The sequence below is a fragment of the Siniperca chuatsi genome, linkage group LG14 (genome assembly GCF_020085105.1).
Source record: "Siniperca chuatsi isolate FFG_IHB_CAS linkage group LG14, ASM2008510v1, whole genome shotgun sequence".
NCBI lineage: Eukaryota > Metazoa > Chordata > Actinopteri > Centrarchiformes > Sinipercidae > Siniperca > Siniperca chuatsi.
Genome location: NC_058055.1, coordinates 16,992,781 through 17,015,760, shown reverse-complemented (window position 1 = coordinate 17,015,760; position 22,980 = coordinate 16,992,781). Strand labels below are relative to the sequence as shown.

The window sequence follows — 22,980 nt, the reverse complement described above, 5'->3', positions numbered from 1 at the left end:
GCCACAGCAGCAGTCATGCCCAAAATTAGTAAGAGGAGGTCAGCTCTCCGACCATTTCTCTTTCTCTCTCACTCACCCATATTCAGCTGTAGTAATTATGGTAATTTTACGGTTTAATTATGGTTGTGTTGATGTATTAGTACTAACTGACTGGACGACTGTTATGGTCTCATGACTAAGGGCTACTGTCTTTGTTGATATTAATACTGATAATATATAGAGTAAGAGTTTAATAAAGCATCCATTACATTACATTACATTACACCACCTACACAAAGAATAAAGTAAACCCTTGAGTTCAAAATGGATTCAAGTTTAGATTTCTGACAGCACTTCACACAAAGAAACATTGATTACAAAGCTAAAATGTCTTGTAAATAAATAACAACTCAGCTGTGTAAAGACTTTTTTGCGATGAATACAGCTTTGATTAATCTGTCAGGTTAAGATACTCCCATTATTCCTTACAGATTTGTCCCAGCTTGGTCAAAATTGCAAGAGGAGTGTCCGTGAACAGTTCATCATCTCACTCCATAGATTTCCATAGGGATTCAAGTCTGGGCTTGGACTCAAGTACTTCAACATTCTTGTTCAGAAGCCAGTCCAGTGTTGAATTGGTTGGATGCTAAGGTCATTGTCCTGTTAGAACATAGAGTTTAGCTGCAGAGTAACATCTTCTGCATTCATAAGCAGGTTCTCCTCAAGAAGTGTCCTGCACATGACTTCAGTCATTGTCTCCCTGTAAGCTTAAAACCACCCTTGTCTCTGCAGCTGAAAAGCCTGCCACCATGACACGATACTGCTCCCATGCTTCACGGAGAGGATGCCGTTTGATGGTGATTTCAGCCACACATACTGTAGCACTTTGTTTTGCTGAGGAGTTCAGTATTTAATAAACCACAGAATTTTACCTCATGCTCTCAGTCTTTCACATGTCTTTTTGCATATCTTCCATCAACCATTAGGTTATAAGTCTCCTCTCTGGCCAAGGTCATTCTTGCCCAAACCAGCTTTAAATCTTGGCTGTTCTGTATTTTTTTCCCTCTTCTAATGATACAGCCATCTGTGTTCTTGTTAAGTCCCAACAGCTTATATTGATATTTTCCCACAAAACAGTGTGCCAGAAAATAAAACAGAGGACATATGAATCTGTGCACAGGTGTTAGGAATTAGCTAGGAATGGGCCCTGTGCACAGGAGGTGAGTTGGAATCACTCTCTACTGTTTTTCTTGTCCCTCAACACCAACTTTATTGCCATCTATCACTATTTATGATTAAAATCTAGGATGTTGGGCTCAACGCTGGTGCTACCCTGTTCACACTTTCACCAGTTTTCCACCCGGAGGAATTGATTTGATTTTCTTTCGTCAAGGAAAAACTAGACCATTTTCTTACTACTTCTTCTAAATGGTCTTTCCTGTAAGCTCTACATGGTGTTGTGAACGTTTGTGATTTTGTAGATATCAGCAAAATATTGTTTCAAAACCAGAGCATGTACAGTATGTTTGAAATATAAGCATACGGTATTTACAAATGCACACTTGCGGACCACAAAGTGGATTGTCAAAGCATTTTAACCACCTAAAAAGTGGATACAAACGGACAATTTTACATTTCTGTGTAGAACATTTAGCTTTGCAAAAAACACTAAAACACTAATATGTATTTGTTATAAAATCTTTCACAAATATGGCCGAAGTACATCTGCTTACCAAAAACATGCCAGTTTTTTTGTCACCTGACTCACATATAATTTTCACATATTTCAAATACTTGGCGTAATGGCGTAATGTGGTCAGTGGAAAATGTTTGTTTTCAGACATTTGCACAAGTATAAAATACTGAATTGAGGGTCTCAGTTAAGCAGGATTTAAAATTATTTTTAGCAGGTAGCACAATAACTACAGATGAATATATGTCTAGGGTTACATTTTTAAAGTAAAAACAAAGGACAAAAAACAGGCCAAGCGATGTTCCCAGTGCTAGCAACGTTTAGAGCATCTTTTGCTGAATGCCACTTTTAACCTCAGGGTCAACTTGACCTGAATTTCTTACAAACTGGCTGCCTCTGTATTCACTTGCGCATTCTGATTTTCAGCCTTCATCCTATTTGTCTTCTTATTCTCTCTTTCGCTCTGTCCCCTGTCTCAATCTCTTTTTGGTTTTGCTCTTGGAAGTGTGGCACAGTGGAGAATCAGTGAGGGGTTGCAGTTGGCTCTGACAAAATAGTAAATCAATAAATGAGACAATCAAACGTGTGCCGTCTGCCAGCCTCCTTGACAAACAGCTGGATGTGAATGATTTAAAACATTTTAAATACTTTTTTTTTTCAAATACACTGTGGTTATAGGGCTGGGGGGTAGTGTTTGACAGATAACAGTAAATCAGTGGTTCAACTAGCAGCCCTATCTTTAACACAGATGGCCAGACAATTGCAAACCTCAGCATCAGATAGATAATAAGGCAGATGTACAGCTGCAGACTTTGATCTAGCGCAAGAGCTGGGCAGTTAAGAATAATTCAATGGCAAGCCTATTAACCTCTGTGTCAGCTGTTCTGTTGGCTATATGACAGAGGTGGAAGGAAGAGAGGTTGCTGAAGAAGAAGATAATTAGGAGAAGAAAGGGTCTGGTAAAAGAAGCAACAGAGATAGATTAAAAAGAAATGTCAGAAAAAGGAGAGTCAACTTCAAAAGTCTGAAAAGCAAAGACTGCTGGTCAATGCCTGAAAAAGTCTGGCTATATGTGTTTTTTAGATTCTATTTTTTTACAACCTGAAAAAGGAAGCCTTGTGTATGGCTGTTTGAGCAATTACTGCTTCAGTGGCTGTGGAGTAAAAAAAATGGTTATTTTCTAAATGGCAAATTTTCTTGTTTTGCAGCCCACATGCCATGTTTTCCATCAGATGCATCATATCCATGTTTTATTTTGTTTTGTTTTTTGCTAAAGTGCATGTGAGTGGTACCAAATATATCAACAGAAATGTTGCAGTAGATGGCCAACATCAGACATGACTAACAAAAAGGTGCTGATAGGGCCATAGGCATTAATGTACGTACACTATAGCACTATAGCAGGTGTAATTGGTTTCATTCACTTCCAAAAACTGTAAGAACAAAAAAGTATACACAAGCACACACACACACACACACACACACAGGTATCTTGGTCTCAGCAGGGTACCTCAGTCTGCATTTCAAACTTTCCAGCTCCATCTAGTGACTGAACCATGTATAAGCAGAAGACTGTACATTTATTCTTTTGTGTTGCTGCAAATATCATATATCATCAATCAATGAAAAAGTGTCCATGCAATCTGAAAGTGCACACCTTTTACTTCTGTTTAGTCAGGGAAACTATTTACTGTAACAGGTTGCATGCACACATACAGATGGATCTGATGTTTTCAGCTAGTCTGTAAGTCTAATTTGACCACAAATGTGTTTTCCTAGCTATACAAGATATTGTCTGCAGTGTCTCTTGAGTCAAGTCTTTCTGCTGATAAAATGCTTTTTTTAATGGAAATGAAACAATTTTATACAATTATAACTATTTGTAATTTAATTCTACTGTAGGATAAAGCAAAGTCACTAGAGGTCACTACAGTTCTCAGAAATTAGGTTGTCACACTTTCCATGGCTGTTTAACTGCCTATTCTTGCCTTGAACAGTGTGGGTAACATTTCACAGCTTACTGTGGCGTCTAACAATGCTGCAGTGAACAAACAGCCCTAAGTCTAGGATTTTAATTGGAACCATAAACCCACATGCTGTGGAGATTTTACACGTTTAAAGTTTCCTTTTAACCTTTTTTGGACGTGTCCATAACAATGTGGGTTTGAGATTCTGTAAAGTGTAAAAGCCCTGTTACTTGTTACATCATATTACGTCATGCAGACAATCAGAAAAGGGTTTCCAAGTAAGCTCTCTCCTACATAAACATGACTTCTTTCAGTTCCTAGCAATGGGAAATACTTGTAATTCCAGACAGCTTTGTTGTAAAATTACCCTTGATATCCTGTTGCGATTGTGTGTTTGTGTGTGTGTACATGAACACATGAGTGACTGGTTGTGTGAATGTGTATGTGTGAGTGCCAGTGTGTCAAATTACACTCAAGTCTCTTTGGGACAGTCCTAAAGATAGTGACCAGGCAGGAGTGTGTTCATGTGGTGTAACATTGCAGCATTCGAATGCAGAAATAGAGTGAGGAGAAGAGAAAAGGAGAGAATAGAAGAATAACTTAATTTCACTCTGTGTTGTAAAATCTGATCAATCTATGACACAAATGTGTGTGTTAAAACCTGAAAACTATTGAGAGTATAATATAAAAAAAACTTCTCTGCAAGAAAGAATAGAATAGGATAGAAAGCACAATAACTACATTTCACTCTGCGATGTAAAATCAGATTTTTATCTGCAAATAAATAAATGTAAATTGTGTGCTTGTTTGAATCAACAACCTACATACTGTAGTCTAGCCACTGAAAAACCAGGAGAGAACAGAATAGAATATAACTGAATAGAAAAATAACTGTTTCACTCTGTGTTGTAAAATCTGATCAACCTATGCAACACTTGTGTGTTAAAACCTAAAAACTACTGATAGTATAATAAAAAGCCCTCTGTGCAACAAAGACTAAAACAATAACACAATAACTACATTTTACTTTGCCTTGAAAATCTGCAAAAAAATAAATAAATAAATCTGAATTGTGTGTTTGAATCAACAATAGTCTAACCACTGAAAGCCTACTACGTACGAGACAAAAGAATAGAACAGACTAGAACAATAACACCATTTCAGTCACTGTTGTGAAACCTGATCTACCTATGCAACAAATTTAAAGTGTGTGTTAAAACCTAAAAACTACTGAGAGTCTAACCCCTGATGCCCTGCTATGCAAGAGAGGATAGAATAGAGTAGAACAGAATAGAATAAATGACTAAGCCCACTGGTTAACATGCATTTCAGTCACTGAAGCCAACCCAACAGTAACAGCAGGAGGGCTTCCTTGACATTCAAGAATACAAGGATAAGCAATTTGATGTGTCTTCTTTAGGACAGCTTCTCTGAACACAAAACATAATAACACGTGTCTAAATACATTATCATAAACAGTCTAAAGTCTAAAGCAAACATGCTGCCCCAAAGAAGACGGCATATTTTTCTTTTTACAGGGCACTTCTCCTTTGTTCTCTCCCCCTCTCTCTTCCTCCTTAATTCCTCGGTCATCTTGTAACGATGTGAGCCTCTCTGTCTTTCTTTCTTTTTCTCCGCCTTCCCCACAGATGATGAAGATGCCCGCTGCGCCCCGCCAATGCTGAGGGGAAGAGGAAAGGCAGGACGGGAGGAAACGAGGAGAAAGGAAAGGACGGGAGGAAGGGAAGGAAGGAAAGAAGTAAAGGGGAGGTGGAAGAGAGAAAAACGAGAGAGGGGGGTTGTGAATGTAGCTCTAGCTGTGGGCCGGGGGGTGAGCTACCTAGTCCGGGCTGCTCTGCCGAAACATCCATGGGTGGCTGTGTCGGGAGCCACCACGACTCCTCGGGCAGCTTAAACGAGAACTCGGACGGCACTGGAGGTAACTTACAAGGCTTATCGACGTCTTTTAATGCCTACAAGCTTGGCTTTTCGGGGGGGCTTCCTCTATGCTTTTCTTGCATGTTATCCTGGCTAGAGGTCTCCTTCCCTTCCTTTATATCCGAGCCAGAGAGAGCCGGAGACAGACACGGCAGCCCTCCCGGGTATCTCCATCCTCACAGCGGGCCTTGAAGAGATAAATGACGCCTCGTCGCTACTTTACAAACTGGGAAATATTTACTGTGCGACGCTGCCTCCCTTTGTTCTTTGGTGTTGACTGAGCTAGCCGGCTAAAACGTAGCCTAGTTAGCTTGCTAGCTTTTCTGCATAACAAATATGGGTCACATACGGCAAAGGCATGCACGGAAACTCACTGGAGTGATACAGCCTGATTTGAATTATGTCCTGACTCTCTGGCTACTAATACGTTATTGTTAGCTTAATGCAAGCTGTACTTACCATTACTATTTGCATTTGTTTTATTGACTGTTTTGTACAAGCGAGGTGATGGAGCATGTTTAGTGGGGGAGAAAAGAAGAGGAGGTGTCAAAACTTAGTGCTTCACCTTTATGTTAAAGGATGTGTGTTTGTAACAGTGTAACTGTAGACTGCGGTTATTTTGTGAACAAGGCCTGAGAGCTGTAAGCACCAAGCAAATATGATTTTTTTTAAGTTATTTTCTGGAGATAGTAAAACTTGCATGACTGGTTAAAACTATGAAGTGTTGCATGAAATCTGGTGGGTGCGGGCTGGTACAAAAACGGGCATAGTGTTGCATGGCAGAAAGAGAGATGGCCATGACATACATAAGCGTCCCTGGCTGGAAATGAACCGGGAATGTTGCATTTAGATAGTATGCATCTTAACTGCAAGGCCCCTTTTTTGTAGAGATCTTTATCAAGCTGAGGGGAAGTAGACAACTTTGTACTGTAGTTTCCTGGTTTTCTGGTCTGAGGAGGGGTTCCACTACTGGCCAGTGAGTTATTTTAATCACAGATTGGGAGATAAAGCTGGGTTGGGGGGAGGGGACTGAGATGCTGAGATACAGCCTGGTTTCCCTAATGTCTTCCTTTTTGCCCCTTCATCTGTCTTGATGACTTGTTTGACTATCTCCCAGACTTCCTACCTGTCTAGAAGTCACATAAACCAGTTTTATCTTTATCTGTGAGGATGTGTGTGTGTGTGTGTGTGTGTGTGTGTGTGTGTGTGTGTGTGTAACAAGAAGCTATGTAGTGTTAAAACAGATGCAGACAAGCAGCTGTTACTTGACACCTTGCTTGATGATGACAGAGACAAAAGCAGACCCAAACACGTAAATGTATTTGTTTTCACCAAAGCAGGTGTTGCAAGCAAGCGTGATGACACACACATACTGGCCTACATACATCCCTGAGGATTTCTGGAATGTACTGAAAGACAGGCAAGTAGGCTAGTGTGTAAAGGTAAATTAGTAAATTATGGGCAGACAGATGAGCTGGAAAGTAGGCTAATGTAGAAGTACGAACACACGGCCAAGCAGTCAAGTTGGCCATAACATACAAGTACATACACAGTGATTCAGGCCGGTACTTCTGGCAGATCACTGTTACTAAACTGCATGCTGTACTGTGCTGCAGCTGCTGTACTGCCTGCTGTTTTCGAAATGCATGAATTTTTAAGAATATTTGTATTAGCTGCAACCAGCAGCTCTATAACTTGCTTGCTCGCTCGGTTGGTACACAAAATTTCCCCACCGGCAGCCACAGTTTTAGCTTGTGGCTGGTTGTCGTAGACACTTGTGGTCGCAGCTATTGAGAATTCGCACTTGTTAATGTACATATTCAGTTTTCATTTGAGTCAGTACGAGCTGCTGCTGATGTTTTACATAACCACGTAATTCCAAACCAGTTCATTAATGTTTATATATGTTATTATTTGCTCGAGTTTACTGCTGCAACATCTAAATTTCCCCACAGGCACCACTAAAGTTTCATCCTTTCTTATTTTGTCAACCAAGGACCTCGTTAACCTGCCGTCTCTCGATTAAGGCTTTATGAGCCATTTTTTAAAAGAGAATACTGTTTTTCATTTTTTTATTTTACTTTTTTGTTTTTTCAGCAGTGTTTAACTCTTGTATAGGTGAATTATGGCATTATACACAACCAAATATGGGGAAAAAGTCAAAGTAAGTGTACACAGTCTGTCAGTTAGAGGCCTTATTTACTACAAACAGTCAGTCGAAGGGTTGGTGTTATCAGACAGTGCCATGTGATCACCAGAGTACAAGTGTACCAGCAGCAGGTGTAATCCAACACCATGATCTGTCCTCCTCTCTCCTCTCCTCTGTCTCTGTGTTGCACTCACACACACAAACACACACACACACACACACACGTACAGACTGTCCTGTACCTGTCGTCTCCTTCGGTGTTGATCCAGATGGTGTTATTCATCAGCTATTCTGCTGCAGATGGAGCACTGATGCTATAACCCTAACCTTTTAACTGGGTTTAGTAACATAACACTACTAGCTGCAGTTCTGCTCAGCCTGCATATGTGCTCCATGTTTATATATCACAGGATGGTTTAGGCTCATGTTTAATCTGTCATCCGAGTTTAGTTGTGTACTTGAGTAATCTTAAAAGACTGATGCATTCATATAAAGCCTTACTCTTTTTATTCCCTCTTTTCTCCTTCACTCTACATCCCTACTTCTCGTTTTTATCCCCTGTGTATTTCCCCCACCTTCTCTCATGCTCTGACTCTCATCTTCCACTCAACGTCTGTCTACTTTCTTTTCCTACATCCCCATTTGTTTCTGTTTTTCTTATTTCTTTATCTTGGTTATCCCTTCTTCTCCATCTCTCTGTTGGTTCCTCTATCTATCCCCATTTTTCTTTTATTTTCTCACATCCTTCCTTTTACCCCACCCTCACTCTCATTCTCTGTGCATCTTTTCTATCTATCCCTTCTGGTTCCTCTCCTTCATCTCCCCTCCCACCCTTCTGTCTTCCTCTATTTTTCATTTCTCTCCTTTCCTCTCTTTCGTCCTCACTCCCAGTGGCTCTAGGGCGTAACCAGCCCCTGAAGAGAGAGCGGCCTAAATGGAAAAGTGACTACCCGATGACTGAAGGCCAGCTGCGCAGCAAGAGAGATGAGTTCTGGGATACGGCGCCAGCATTCGAGGGCCGGAAGGAGATCTGGGATGCGCTGCGGGCTGCGGCCAGCGCCTTTGAGAGCAATGACCACCTGCTGGCTCAGGCCATCCTTGACGGGGCCAGCATCACACTGCCGCACGGTAACACACATTTCCACAGTGGTAGACATAGCAGATACCTCATAGTGTTTGTTTTACTCTCCATGAAATACCGCTGGGTGGACTTTATGTAGGACATTGCAGTTGATGATTACCACCTCAAGAATTTCAACTCCCTCTTCCCAAGTTCTCTAAAGCAACTAAAACCCAGGAACTCAGTTGTAGTGAATTTCTTTACAGTTTCAGGCTCTACTAAAGGCTGGATTTTGCAGTGTGCTGTTGATGTAGAGCTGCAATAATTAGTAGATTAATCAAGTAGTTGGGAGAAAATAATTGTCAGATTAATCGCTAATGAAAATAATGTGTTGATGGACACTATTGTCCCACAATGCATTAGACAAAGGAAATGAAGGAGCTACTCACAGCTGGAAACAATTGAAGCAGATTGTGGATGGTGGTAAAACAGCTCCAGAAACACCTCAGAAAGAAAGAAATGCAATAAAATCCTTGGAATAGCATTTTTTTCTCTAGCTTGAAATGTGGAAGCAAACCCCATGACAAGTTCAAGCAGGTGTCGGAAGGGTTCACATTGCTTTGTGGGTGAAGGAGAGGGCTTTCAATCATCTATTGTACAGACCACTTGAAAGACATCCGTTTCAAGCTAATGCATCTGTGGCCCTACAAGACCACAATAAGAAAAGCAAAAATTGTGAGATGACTTTGCCAGGCCATGACATATATTCCTGCCACCATACACCCACTGAATATCAGCTCCCAGATATTAATAGGTTACATCAACCGAGTTAGAGTTGAGAAGCTAAAGGATGTAGTAAAGCTTACTCAGGAAGTCTCTTATACATTCTCCTGTAGTTTCAAGTGTCATCTGATGACGTTTCATAAACAAGAAGTAAACGTTGTCTTACATAACTGTTAATTTCTGTTTGGGTGAGTGGCCTCACTGCTGTCATCTTTGACAGCCTACACAGTAATTGAGTGTTTAGTGAATATGGACCTGATTCCAATTAATTATAGGCGTTTACAGTATTCAGCCTGCAGTTAAATAAGTTAAAGGTGCTGATCCTCTAAGTGTATCTCAATAACCACATTTTAGAGTTTCCTTCTCCTTGGTCTTCTGAAAGAAGAATTTAATGAAGTATACCAGAGAGAGTGCATCTTCTAAAACACACTGGAGCGCATCCATATAGAACAAATCAATAAAATTGACATGCCTCAGATTCAGGAAGCCCAACAACTCCACACAGTAATTATCAGCTGCTTGAGCAGGCTTTCTATTTGTGGATGTGCGTCACTCTCTTGATTCCTAATTCATATAAACTCAGAGTCATATTACCTCAACTGAGGGAAAGGAAAGGTTAACCCTATTCTTGTTAAAATGTTGTTGTGGTGAGTTTTGGTCGGTGACGTATTTTGTCCCGATGGTGGCATTCTCGGTTTCACCTGTCTCTCCAGACTTTCAAATAAGAGTCCAGAAGTGTGTTTTCTTTGTTATCAGTTAAACTAAATGGCATAAGCTGATTGAATACTAATTCTTATTATGTCAAAACAGACTGAGATGACTGGCTTGCTCTGATATAAAACATGTTCAGACTCGTTATCCCTTACCACACTTGCACAGCATCATTGTGTATTGTATATTTGAAGTCAATAAATAACATTGTGGTAAGCACAACCTTACTTTGGGTTATCTTTCTTTTCCTGTTTATCAGCGGCAGTTTAATTCTGAGGGGCTAGCTGGTAACCTGCACTTTTTACATACTTTTTCGATGGTGAACTCCTCTGCAGGAAAGCAGAGGTGGGCAGAATTATTCTGTTGGTAAGTCAAGAGAGACACTAAATCTCAAGGTTTCAAAGATGGAAAAACAGCGCTACCTGAGTATGATTTGGATATAGCAGTTACCAACAGACAGGCTTTTCGTGCATGTAAATGTAGTCGGTGTCTTGTCCTGCTCAATTCGTTTTAGGAGTTTGTCCAGGTCAGATCAGATCCCGCTGGGCTGCAGCTGTGGATTCCCCAGGCCTGACATCACATTTCACTCATCCAGCACTCTGGTACAAAGAGCAGCCAGATCACTTAAATATTTTTACCTCTCACAACTTAATGCCCATTTGTTGCCCTCTTCTTTGCTTTCACCATTCCAGTTTCAGTTTAGTGTTTGACAATACATTCTTGGCCTTGTTCTACCACCTCAGCCAATAGAAAAAAGATTTAAGCAGCTCACAGTAACTATACGATTAATCATTTGCCAGCTGTGCAGAATTGGAAGATATTTTCATCACATTTCATTCAGCACTTACCAGTTATATTTAAATGTTAATACACAATACTGAAGTTATTATGAAGGCTTAGATTCCATTCTGTGTTAAAGACTTATTTTGCTGTGTATGGTTAACGGTCAGGTCTGGTGTTCACTGATTCACACCATTATATGCCTTATGTTTTCAGCCATAACAAGTCAAACTACTTTTTGGGTGGCCATGCAAAACAGAAACAGCAACAAAGCTTTTTTCATGCAAACAAATGTTTACTTGCTTTGATCACAACATTTCATCTCTTTAATTTGGTATATGGATGTCGTCGCCCCCACCCCCACCCCCACCCCCTGCAGGGATGTTTTTCAATCTGAACTCTTGTTTTTTAATGAAATCCCACAATTAGCCTTTTCTGATATTGGCTATGACAGCTTCCACATATGTAAAGAATTTAAAGTCCAACTGCTACAGCATACATATCTGCTCTGTAAATCTCTTGTCCTGTCTTCTTCGTTAAGAAAAAAATCAAAAAAAGGGACAAATTTATATCTTTTGGCGCCCCCCTAGTTTTGCATTAATTCGACGGTATACTGTTCCGGTATCTGTCTACATAGATGCAGACCTTACTTTGATACAGCCAATCAAATCTTACATAAAGCAGTAACATCAGCGTTTACAGTAGGCAGAGCAGACTGCTAGACAACACAACAACCGCATTAGCTTTCCTGCTACAGTCTCCTTCTTATCTAACTTACAAACGTGAACACACATCTTGTCCTGAACCTTAGCATGTTGAACGAGCGACCAAACACACATTCACTGGGGAGAAGTACACTGCTGACATCAGTTTGCAGGCTGGATAGCTAATTAGCTGCTCAGCTGCAGCATATTAAACACCATGTAAACTTACCTGCAAATGTCACTTTGGTCTGGTTAGACTTTACTCTTCAATACCACTAACAACACACTCACCAAACACCTCTCATTCCGCCTCTCACTCTCTTGTTCTCACTTTCACTCTGGTAGAACGTGTCCTGAGGCATAGCATTGCCTTAATGTCCTCACCTTGACCACAGCAGCCATCATCAAGAGAGCAGAGCAGCATCCTGTGGGCTTCTGCTGACTCATCTCAGTATCTGTTACCACAAAACTCATTGTCTCTCTCAAATGGCTCGTGCCTCAGTTTCAGTCATTAACAACACAAGCAGTTAAGTGACCTTTTAAAATGTTTATTTAAAAAAAGACTCTGGTGTTTTTAGGTATGAAAAGTAGTGACATTAAATTATTGTGCTTGGAGATCTGTCTGAAATCCCCTTGAGGACCCTTGGGGGTCTCCCCCTGTAAATACCACTGTATTATGTTTCTGTTTGCGGAATAATATGACCTCTTCACTGCATTTTCTCCCCCCCCTCCTCTCCACAAATTCTTTACTCTGTGTCTGAATCACAGTTGGTCAATGGTGACACAATGTCTATTAATGTAGTACTCCAACAAACACGACATTCGCTTTTCTCCAGCTTTCACTTTTATCTTTCCTCAGCCTGTTTTCAATTGAGTTAGTTGACTCTCATTTCTCCATTTCAACTTAGTACAGCAAAATGTGAATTGGAGTTCAGGTTTTCGCTTTATTAGTTGGAAAAATGATGTGGGCCTTTGACTTTCAGTTTATGAATACAATAATGAAACTACAAAAGAACACATTTTTTTAAGTACAACATAAATGTGCCAAAACGTTGTAAAGCTCAGGTGTAGAAGGGCACATTTAATAATTTTTTTACCCAAAAACATGACTTGGGTGGTTGGGTATGGGTTGGTATCTTGGGCTCTACTCTCAACTAGCTCTCGTCCTATTTGACAAACAGTTTCAGGTCATCATCGACAACTTTGTGTCCTCAACTGTCCTATACTCTGTGGAGTTCCGCAGGGTTCTGTCTTTGGTCCCATCCTTTTCTCGCTCTACATGCTAACTCTAGGCAACTTGGTTAGCCAGTTCATTTGCATCTCCTACAACTGCTGTGCTGACGACATGCAGCTGTATTTTTTAAGCCACACAATCTGGGTAATATCGGTACCCTTCATGACTGCCTGGTTGCTATTAAGGAATGGATGTTACTCCACTTCCGTCTAAATCCAGACAAAACCGAGGTTCTCCTTATCAGTCCTAACAAGTTTGTCTCTGATATGAAACCCTGTATTGGCCCTCTGGCCACCAAAAACCCTCCTCAAGAAATCTGGATATAATTTTTGACATATACAAGCTTGTGCAAACCTGCTTCTTCCAACTCTGGAACATTGCAAAAAATCTAATCAATGCTATCAACCAGAGATCTAGACTTACTAATCCATACCCTAATTTCTTCATGTCTTGACTACTGCAATGCTCTTTTCTACTGTCTCAGCCAAGTCTGCAACTCGTGCAAAACTTTGCAGCCAGGCTGCTTACCAAAACCAACCACAGATCCCACATCACGCCAATCCTCGCATCCCTTCACTGGCTCCCCGTTAAGTATAGAATAGATTTTAAGATATTGATTATCACATACAAGACCCTACGTGGTCTTGCCCCTTCATACATTTCCGAACCTTTGCATCCCTATTCCACCTCTACAGTAAGCCACTCAGATCATCCAACCAAAGTCTCTTATTTATACCCCGCACCCTCCACAAGGGTGATTGTGCTTTTGCCATTAGGGCCCCATCTTTCTGGAGCAGTCTCCCCCCTCTGTTAGATCAGCTGAGTCTATAAACCGCTTTAAAAACCCCATTTTTACCGAATTGCCTTCTCTGCAACTGGGCTGTAATTTATTTTTTTGTATATTGCTATATCTGTGCAGCACTTTGTAACTTTGTTTTAAAAGGTGCTATATAAATAAAATTGTCCTTACTTACTTTCTTATCCAGACCATTCATTTGAAAGTGAGAAATTAAGGGAAAAATTGAGGGATTACCCGAAATGTTCACTTTAGTTGTTAATTGCTTTGTATTGGAACTTCCCAGTCAATCATTTACCTAGTGTACTAAACATAACTCTGCATGCACACAGTTTTGTTTATATTGGTATGTGGGTTACAGTAAGCTATAACCTACTGCAGTTGAGTTGATGGTTTATAGTTTCTAGTATGTATACGTGATTCCTATAATATCACATACCATGTATAAAAAGAGTATGGTAAGCACAGTAGATCATTATAGCTAACTAAGCAACTAAGTTGAATCTGACAATGTTTCACTTTTTACACCAGACTCTCAATGAAGATTATAATGTTATCATAACTGATAGGAATGGCCAAAAATAAATAAATCATTCAACATTTATATGCAATTTCTGACACTTTTTTTCCATTCTTCCAGGAGCTCTAACTGAATGTTATGATGAACTGGGGAATCGATATCAGCTGCCAGTCTACTGCCTCTCTCCTCCTGTCAACATGATTGAAGAGCGCTCTGAAGAGCCTGATGGTTCAGATCCAGACTCTGGGGCCGCAGACCCGTCCACAGGCAGTGCCAGCGACCCAGGCTCAGGAGGGGAGTGCCAGCTTCGGCTCCGGCTCTCCACGGGTTGTGACCTCCGGCTGGCGGTCCGTTCCACAGACACAGTGGGCATGATGAAGCGTCGTCTACAAAGTCATGAGGGCGTGCCTGCTGCAACCCAGCGCTGGTTTTTCTCAGGTCGGCCACTGACAGACAGGCTGCGCTTGGACCAACTCAACATCTCCAGGGACTATGTAGTGCAGGTCATCCTCAGCCAGCCGCCACCGCCAGAGCCGGTATCAACACCAGGACACACACCAGAGGCCTCTGGGCCAGTGGCAGTGGAAGGAGTGGCTGCACTGCCACAAGAACCCACACTGGTGGAGAATTAACTCCCCTCAACCTGGCAGCCTGGAGATGGGCATACCAGCAGGCTGGCAGTATTGGATAACAAGGGAGAAAAAAGAAGTTGATTCTGACTTTTCCCTTTTGATTTTCTCCTCTCTTCTCATTGTTTTTGCTGAGAAGGGCTTTCTTTGGGCAGAGGTTGGCTGTCTGCAGGAGCAAAGAGACTTGAATTGAGAAAAGACTCTTCCTTTTGGTTTTACATGTTGAAATTTTGACCTTTTTGAAGTCTTTTTAACTGTTCCTATGGAAACCAAACAACAAAAAGAGAACTTTGTCAGATGGCTTAAAGGGTTTTCTTGGCAACACTGATGTTCAAATGTTTGTGTGTTTCAGTTTCCATTCAAGTTCTTCTCTCTGGCAAAGCTGGGTCAGCTGGGTCAAGCAGCTGTTTATGAGGCTACAGGGTAATAAGTACATTATCATTACATACATTTTCAACACACGCAGTTTAGAAAGGAGGATAGTTTAACAATCATGACAGTTATTCAGGCAATTATTTTTAATTATATATGAATCAAATCAAGAACATTTCCTCACTTGGGGATTAAGTCAGTATGCTAAGAGCCGTAAAGAAAGGTTGGTATTGTTAGTTAGTAAACAGATGTGTCCTCCCACTTGTCAAGAGGTTGCAGTCAGGGAGCATGACGATGTTTTACCCAGCTGCCGCTGGATTAGACGCTTCATAGAACAATCAAAGCAATCATGTAATAAACATAAAGTAGTCAGCGTGTGTGTGTGTGTGCGCGTGTGTGTGTGCGCGTGCGTGCGCGTGCGTGCGCGTGGATGTTCATATATGTTCAAGACACAACCACACTTATTCATGTGGCAAAAGGATGGAACATCAGAAACACAGTTGCATATTTTGATTAAAAAATAGAATGTTTTTAATTAAAATTGACCATTGTTTCTATTCCTCGGTCTCTGTCTAATTTTTGCTTTGAAAATTTTCATGTTTTGATTGTGGGCAAAAATTATGGCAGTATGTTGCGATATGTTCTGTTGCAATAACATTGCTATTTACATTCTCTTGCAGTCTTTCAATGCCAGAGTATGGCTAATAATCATTGTTAAAAAGGCTAAAACTATGTAGTTTCTTACACATTTTATCTCAGTTCAATAAGAAAGGGACCTTGTAATGCAGCGCATAATTATGTAATTTACTCCACCAACTGAAACATTATTGTCCTATTTTAGGATATATTTATCTTTTCCCTTACAAATATCAGGATTTATTTAAAGGTGATTTTCTTGCAATATACTGTATCACACATTGCAGAATCACCTTTTTTATGATACCATGAAAAGATTGTTGTCTTGGGATATTGTGTTGTAAAAGTATAACTAGAGTCCATTACTGTATTTTTAAGACAGATGTCAATATTTGAGAATTTAAAGGAATAGTTTGACATTTTGGGAAATACACTTATTCACTTTCTTGCCAGGAGTTGGATAAGGAGATCGATACCACTCTCATGTATGTACTCTAAATATGAAGCTGTAGCCAGCCAGATAGCTTAGCATAAAGACTGGAATTGGGGCAGCTAGCCTGGTTCTGTCCAAAGCTATAAAGATAAGCCTACCAGCACCTCTAACACTTAACAGTTATATCTTGTTTGTTTAATTCCTGCACAAACCGAAATATTAAATGAGAAATTGTTGTAGGTATAGCAGAAACTCACTGGCCTGGCAAATAAATAGTTCCAACACATAACAGTTAGTTTTAAAGGTGCTAATATTTTTTTATCTTTGGACAGAGCCAGGCTAGCTGTTTCCCCCTGCCTCCAGTCTTTATGCTAAGCTAAGCTAATCCTAAAAAAGTGGCATCAATCTTCTGTTTTCACTGCAAGAAAGTGAATAAGTGAATTTCCCAAAATGGCAAACTGATTTAGAGGTTGGGCTCTTTTTTTAACAGCAATAATATTTTATAGCACCACAGCTTCCCTTTGATTTACTCCTTTTCTTATTTCAACTTCCTTCTTTTAGACAGAACATGGAAAATTCCTTGAAAAACACTATGACGAAGAGACCCTCAATAAGAAGCCACTATAAGCATTGTGTTTGAAAGAAGTGAAACGTAATTCATTCAGTGATGGAATGAAGAAGGAACTAACCTGTCTACCAGTCATAAACTATTAAATTTGAAAGGTCATGCTGTACTTAAGTGACAGGCAGAGGGGAAGTGAATACAATATATCTGACCATATATTGTATTCACTGACATTCATTTTCCAGTCCTCATAATTGTCCTGCAATCTGAAACAGGTGGCTTTTTTCTGGAAATGCCTTTGTACACCACATCTGCTTGAGGTTGCAGTCTGATCATTTATTTTCTCTGTTTAGAGACATGCACACACACAATACTCCACTACAAGTAAGTCCTACATTCAAAACTTAATTAAAAGTATAAGTATTAGAAGCAAAATTGACTTAAATTATATATACACTTATATTTACTTATAAATAGTTTATTTAGCTAAGTAGGAGAATTTTCTCAACCCATAAAGGAACACTTAATCCTTCAGTTTATCAGAAACATTCAAATTCACAATCACCAAATTTGGAGATACATGGTTTTCACTGGACAGGAAGTGTATGAAAAATTGTAATCTGAAAAGTAACTAAAGCTGTCAGACAAATGAAGTGGAGTAAACATCAAAATATTTGTCTCTGAGATGTAGAAGTATAAAGCTGCATAAAATGGAAATACTCAAGTAAAGTACAAGTACCTCGAATTTGTACTTAATTACAGCACTTGAGTAAATGCACTTACTGACATTCCACCACTGAGTGTGTTAGGGGAGATGTGTTGAAGGTTTTTTTTTGTAAAGTTTGTCGTATGGTGTCAAAGTAGGTGAAAAGACCTTCCTATCCGAGCAACATACTAGTGACAATATGATTCAAGTCGATTTTGTTTGAAACTACAACTCACACCAACCTTGAGCAATAGTCATCTATCACCTTTTTTCATAAGCACATAGTAGCAATGTTGAATCAAAAGAAACCTCTAACTATAATAAAGTTGTAGGTGTACTTATAGGAAATGCTCTACTGGAGCATAGATAGACCTCAACTGGCATAGTTAAATGTTGGTGGTTATAACTGGGGCAGAATGAATAATGGAAACTCTTTCATAAATCATAGCACAATTATAGTACAGGTAACTTCCCAATGTGTTATTTGGTTTTTCTACATGGCCAAAGAACATTGTGTTCACAAAACTAATTCAAGGAGCCCTCCATGTGATTTTCTTCAGTTATAAAAGCTTTTCTCTTTTATTTAATCCCAGTGACTCTATTCTCTTTTCCACTTCAGTGGAGGTGTCATCACTAACACTTCTGATTTCTTGTTCTTGTTCCTGAGAACTCTCATGACCATTTTCTAGGGTACCTGTTCAGTTTTCAATGATCCACCTCCACACACCATCTCACACTGTCATGTGCAAACACTTGAGCCTTTTCAGTTCCCTTTCCCAGAGGTTTCTGTCTCTTTGGTTGTTCCTGATTTTCTCCTCAATGGTCATTGTGGTAAGCATACACACAATTTTACAATGGAATATGGTAAAGTATGAATTCTATATTTGTCCTCAATGTTTGTCGTCTTTCTCATGACTGCGTCAATTGAGCTGAACAAAAGATGATCGTGTGTCAGATGAAAAACTATATGATGGATGAAGAAATAATATTGATCTGTTCGTCTGCTTTTTTAATTAATTCAACTTGTCCTTTGGTGTTTCCAACTGATGGACTAGATTATGTTCTGATGTCATCATACACTCAGGTAAAAATTCACACAGGCATACTGATCCTGAGTTCACCCACACACACACACACACACACACACACACGAGACAGTTCCTCTCCGTGTTGGGGTTTTTCAACCTTCTGCTTCTGGCCAATATAAATACAGCTGCAGCATGCTGAGTTCATGCAGACAAACTGAACACACACTCAGCACAGCCATCTCACCTCTCTTTTATGTTTATTAGATCAGCTTTCAGTTGTGAACATTTTGGATCAAGTCCAGTAATCAAGGTAAGCTCTACTATACTCACTAATTTTCTATCTCTCCTGTTTTTTCCCCTCCAGCACTTTATTCAGTCTGAACTACTTTTACTCAAGTCAACTTAAATACACTTAAGTGATACTGGTATGCTTTACTTCAGTGGTTCCCAAGAAGGCAAAAAGGTTGTGAACCACTGCTTTGCTTGAGTATTTCCATTTTGGGAGACTTTGTACTTTTCCTCTACTACATTTCAGAGAAAAATATTGTACTCTCTACCCCACCACATTATTCTAGGATTGTAGTTACTTGTTACTTTTCAGATTAAGACTTTTCTTGTATCTTTAGAATGTAAACTGTTTAGAAACTATGAAAAATACCCTTGTTATAGCTGGATGACAAATTTTAACCTGTTGGAACTAGAGACACAAGGATTGTTTTGTTATTGAACAATCACTTATGCATACTGAAGAGTCTTAACCTTATAGGATATTAAAATCAGCAGAGCAGTCAATGTTTAAGAAACTATACCTTCCTCTGTTTATGTACAAGCCCCAACTTAATGAATGCCTGGCTATAAATGAAATATACAAGTTTGGTTCCAGTCCCTGTACTATACTAACTTATTGTCCTTTCTTCCAGATGCGTGCATTATTTCTTATGGTCCTGTATGCTGTACTGTGCTGCGCCAGCGCTGACAGCAACCAAGACAACATAGAGACTCTAATGGATAATGGTTGGTACTCCTCCTTTCTATACTGATTATTCCACTTCCTTTTCCATTTGTCTCCTCACCTCACATGCCGTAAATGTTGATTCAAGCCAGTCTGTGTGTATGTGTATGTGTTTCTTGTCTATGATTAAACTAGTTCTGGTCCTGAGGGTGCCTTTTGGCCAGGGCACCAGGGTGTATGTTCCTCTGACCTGTGGAGAAGCTTATCAAAACCAGCCTGTGGTTTGGAAGAAAAACGGTAAATCTACTAATGATACTACTTCTACTGCCACTAGTACTATTAATACTACCTGTGCCAGTATGCTAGGTACAATATAATACAATACTAATAAAAAAACAGATTACATTTTCTGCAAAAAAGTAAACTTTTCTTCAGTCAGATGGCAACTTTTCTGTTATTATGACATTGTGAAGCATTGATGTAGTTGTTACATTGACCTATGTCCTTGTCTCAGGCGTGTCTCAGCCAGCTCTGCAGGGGAACCAGGTCAAGGTCCTGGTGGAGGAGATGGATGGAGGAAACTACACTTGTCACCTCGGCCCAGACGGAGAATACCTCAACCACACCGTGATCATGATCCAACTAGACCCAGACAACAGGACTGTCATACTGGAGGAAAAATCCCCTGAAGAAGGTAAGATAAGAAAGATGGAGGGAATGAGGAAAAAGGGAAAGCAAAAAGAAGGTACACACAAAAGACAAACAAAGAGAGATAAAGATTTGTTGTTTAATTGGATCTGGCTAGAGGTACTTCACTGGAAGAGTCTGAGATATGTTGCATGGTAGGAGAGGGATAAAGGATGGGAAAAAATAGACAGAGGAAGAGGGCTGTGGCCCAAAAGAATTCAAAAGATAAGGTGAACGGCGGCGGACGTGTAAAAAGAAATTGGATAAAAGGAGGACCAGAGGTAGAGTAATGTAGGGAAGGGAAGATGCAATTGGACAGAAACAGAAAAAGGAACGAGACAACACGATTGCAAGAAAGTTAGAAAGAACATTAAAAGCTTTTGTTAAATTCATAGTGATACTTTGATATAATTGCTGTAGCGTAAACAAACCACACCAAGGTTGACACAATGGGCAGGCTTTATGTCACACCCACCATCATATTGATAGTGCTAGTTGCAAACTTCTTGTCCCCCAAAAGCAGATCAAAGCCTTTTCTCTTTTGCTTTACTGTAGAAATTAAACTTTTTTTTCCATAGGTCTGTTGCCACCTTTCACAAATTGTAAGAACCTGTGAAAGCTCTGAAAGCCCCAGCACTGTTTGTACTGAAAAAACATCATCCTCTCTCTGGTTTTGCGCCATAAGGCAATGTTTTTTTTGTGCCTGATTTGATGGAACAAAATGTTAAATATAGTGAAGAGGCTGGTATGACGCTGGCAATGTTCTCCTCAGTTGTCTGGCTTGTTCACAGTAATTATATTAATGTCCTGAAATTAATCTTGCAATAATTTATCTTTGTTTAAATGCCGGGACCTTCAAAAGAAAGTGCTCTGAAACACAAAGGAGAGATAAATTATTCACAAGAACATTAAAAACACAAAGAAAGGGAGAGACTCAGAGTGTTTCTGTTCCTCCAGGTCACATCCACTGTTCAGCACCTAACTATAAAGGCTCCTTCCACTGCACCTGGACAAAAACAAAGTTCAGATCCAATGCCGCTGTGCTCCTGGTGAAAGTAGAACGGTGAGGACAAAATATAATTTCTCACACAACACTCATCCTACTCATGTAAAGTAGATCGTGCATCCTGTATCCTGTTCTAGGTAGTATTGTACAAACCAGTTTGTCTTCAATCTAGTTCTTTGGAAACGATTCCCTGTGAGCTGGATGCTGATGGCTCAGGGATTCGCTGCCAGGATGCCAACTGCCCATACAAAGAGGAACAACACCGCATCTCCCTCACCATTTACATACATAGCTACTCTCGCCTTGAGGCCTACACAAAGGCTTTCTACCTGAGAGAGATTGGTAAGTCATTGTATTTTAATGTCTGTCAAAAAGAGTTTGTGGTATGTTTTGTGGTTTATTTTTGAGTACTTAGGTATATGATGGGTGGGGCAATAAACAATAAAACAAGAAAACCTAAAAAATGTTTTAGCGTTTATTTTAGAGAACAGTGCTTCTGATATATTCTGCAACTACTTTTTGACCTGTGTGTGATGCAAATACTTATGGGCAGTTAGGGTTATGTGGCCATGTTTTCATCCATCCACTCTTATTCCCTTCTGTCTTGTCTGTTGGAATCCTGCCACATCCTCCTCACTGTGCCATTTCCCTCCCCCTCTTCACCCTTCTCCGATTCATTCCTCTCCCTCCTCTCCCTATTAGTGAGGCCGGCAAAACTCCCTAACCTGCGCATCAGTGATGGGACGGTGTTCAGCTGGAACTACCCTGACTCCTGGGAGAAGCCATGTACCTTCTTTGGCCTGCAGTTCCAGGTCAAGGTGGTCAAGATGGTCAAAGACCAAAACCATCCCTGTAACAGTGAAGAGCACATAATGGTAATCAATATATGCATGATGTAGATCAAGTTACACTTAGTTACTGTAAAAATTAATTTGCTGACTTCCAGTTTAACCACATTTCTTTGTTTTTGATGTATCGCCTCTTCTCTTGCGCAGAGTAACATCACTGATGAAGCTAAGTATGAGGTCAATGTCAAACCCAAAAAGTATGTTTTCTGTGTGCGAGCTCAGGACAAGCACACCAACGGGCCATTTGGCGACTGGAGCAATTGCATGTAAGTATTTACTTGTTATAAAAGATGTAACTTCATGTTTCAGGATGCATGAAGTTCATGATTTATCCAAATAATACACAAGTCATGCCACCAACATTGATCTGATCCATACTGTTTCATTCCAACCTGCCCTGTCTCCAGAGTGAATAAAGATGTCGTGACCTGCTAGCTTCTTTCACTGGACTGCAGCCATAAAGGAAGGAAGAACACAAGGATGGAAGAAAAACCTTTCCTAACTCACCTTGTTTTGTTTTCACACATTCATTTTTTAAAGCAATGCACAAAAAGTGGTGCTGTGCTTTGGGAGTGAATGTATACCTGTACAGTATTTATTGATCACTCATTTAAAAGTTGTCTCTTTTGAACTACAGTATATTGTTATAACAATTTGTAATATGATTTAAATCAATTACTTTTCCTTTATGCCCTTTGTAACTCTTATTCATAACTATCCTTGCAGAATTGTTGTTAAATGTTTCTTAACATTTCATAATAAATTGATGAACATTTTAACGAAGGATCTCAAATCTATTTCAAA

At 39.9% G+C, this 22,980-nt stretch overlaps 2 protein-coding genes and 1 long non-coding RNA gene across 5 annotated transcripts; 2 read left to right on the top strand and 1 right to left on the bottom strand.

Moving 5' to 3' along the window:
- Window positions 1–215: 215 nt before the first annotated feature.
- LOC122888334 lies at window positions 216–6,553 on the bottom strand. The gene is made up of 2 exons (XR_006380679.1): window positions 5,588–6,553; window positions 216–5,320 (listed from the first exon to the last, which is right to left on the bottom strand). It is a non-coding gene; the product is annotated as an uncharacterized LOC122888334 (long non-coding RNA).
- Window positions 5,386–15,872, top strand: ubtd2 (ubiquitin domain containing 2). 3 transcript variants are annotated; one of them, XM_044222661.1, is made up of 4 exons: window positions 5,440–5,578; window positions 6,915–6,997; window positions 8,618–8,854; window positions 14,435–15,872. In XM_044222661.1, exons 3-4 carry the CDS (start codon window positions 8,680–8,682, stop codon window positions 14,944–14,946), a joined length of 687 nt encoding a protein of 228 aa, XP_044078596.1. In that variant the 5' UTR covers window positions 5,440–5,578; window positions 6,915–6,997; window positions 8,618–8,679; the 3' UTR covers window positions 14,947–15,872. The 3 variants fall into 3 exon arrangements, with proteins under 3 accessions (XP_044078598.1, XP_044078596.1, XP_044078597.1); XM_044222662.1 differs by having other exon boundaries at window positions 5,443–5,578; window positions 6,918–6,997; XM_044222663.1 differs by lacking the exon at window positions 6,915–6,997 and having other exon boundaries at window positions 5,386–5,578.
- A 2,967-nt stretch (window positions 15,873–18,839) lies between these two features.
- On the top strand, window positions 18,840–22,955 carry il12bb (interleukin 12B, b). Its single transcript, XM_044222808.1, has 9 exons — window positions 18,840–18,993; window positions 19,604–19,697; window positions 19,831–19,932; window positions 20,150–20,329; window positions 21,280–21,385; window positions 21,501–21,670; window positions 22,031–22,203; window positions 22,324–22,442; window positions 22,584–22,955. The coding sequence occupies exons 1-9, from the start codon at window positions 18,937–18,939 to the stop codon at window positions 22,609–22,611; spliced, it is 1,029 nt and encodes a 342-aa protein (XP_044078743.1). The 5' UTR covers window positions 18,840–18,936; the 3' UTR covers window positions 22,612–22,955.
- The last annotated feature ends 25 nt before the right edge of the window (window positions 22,956–22,980 follow it).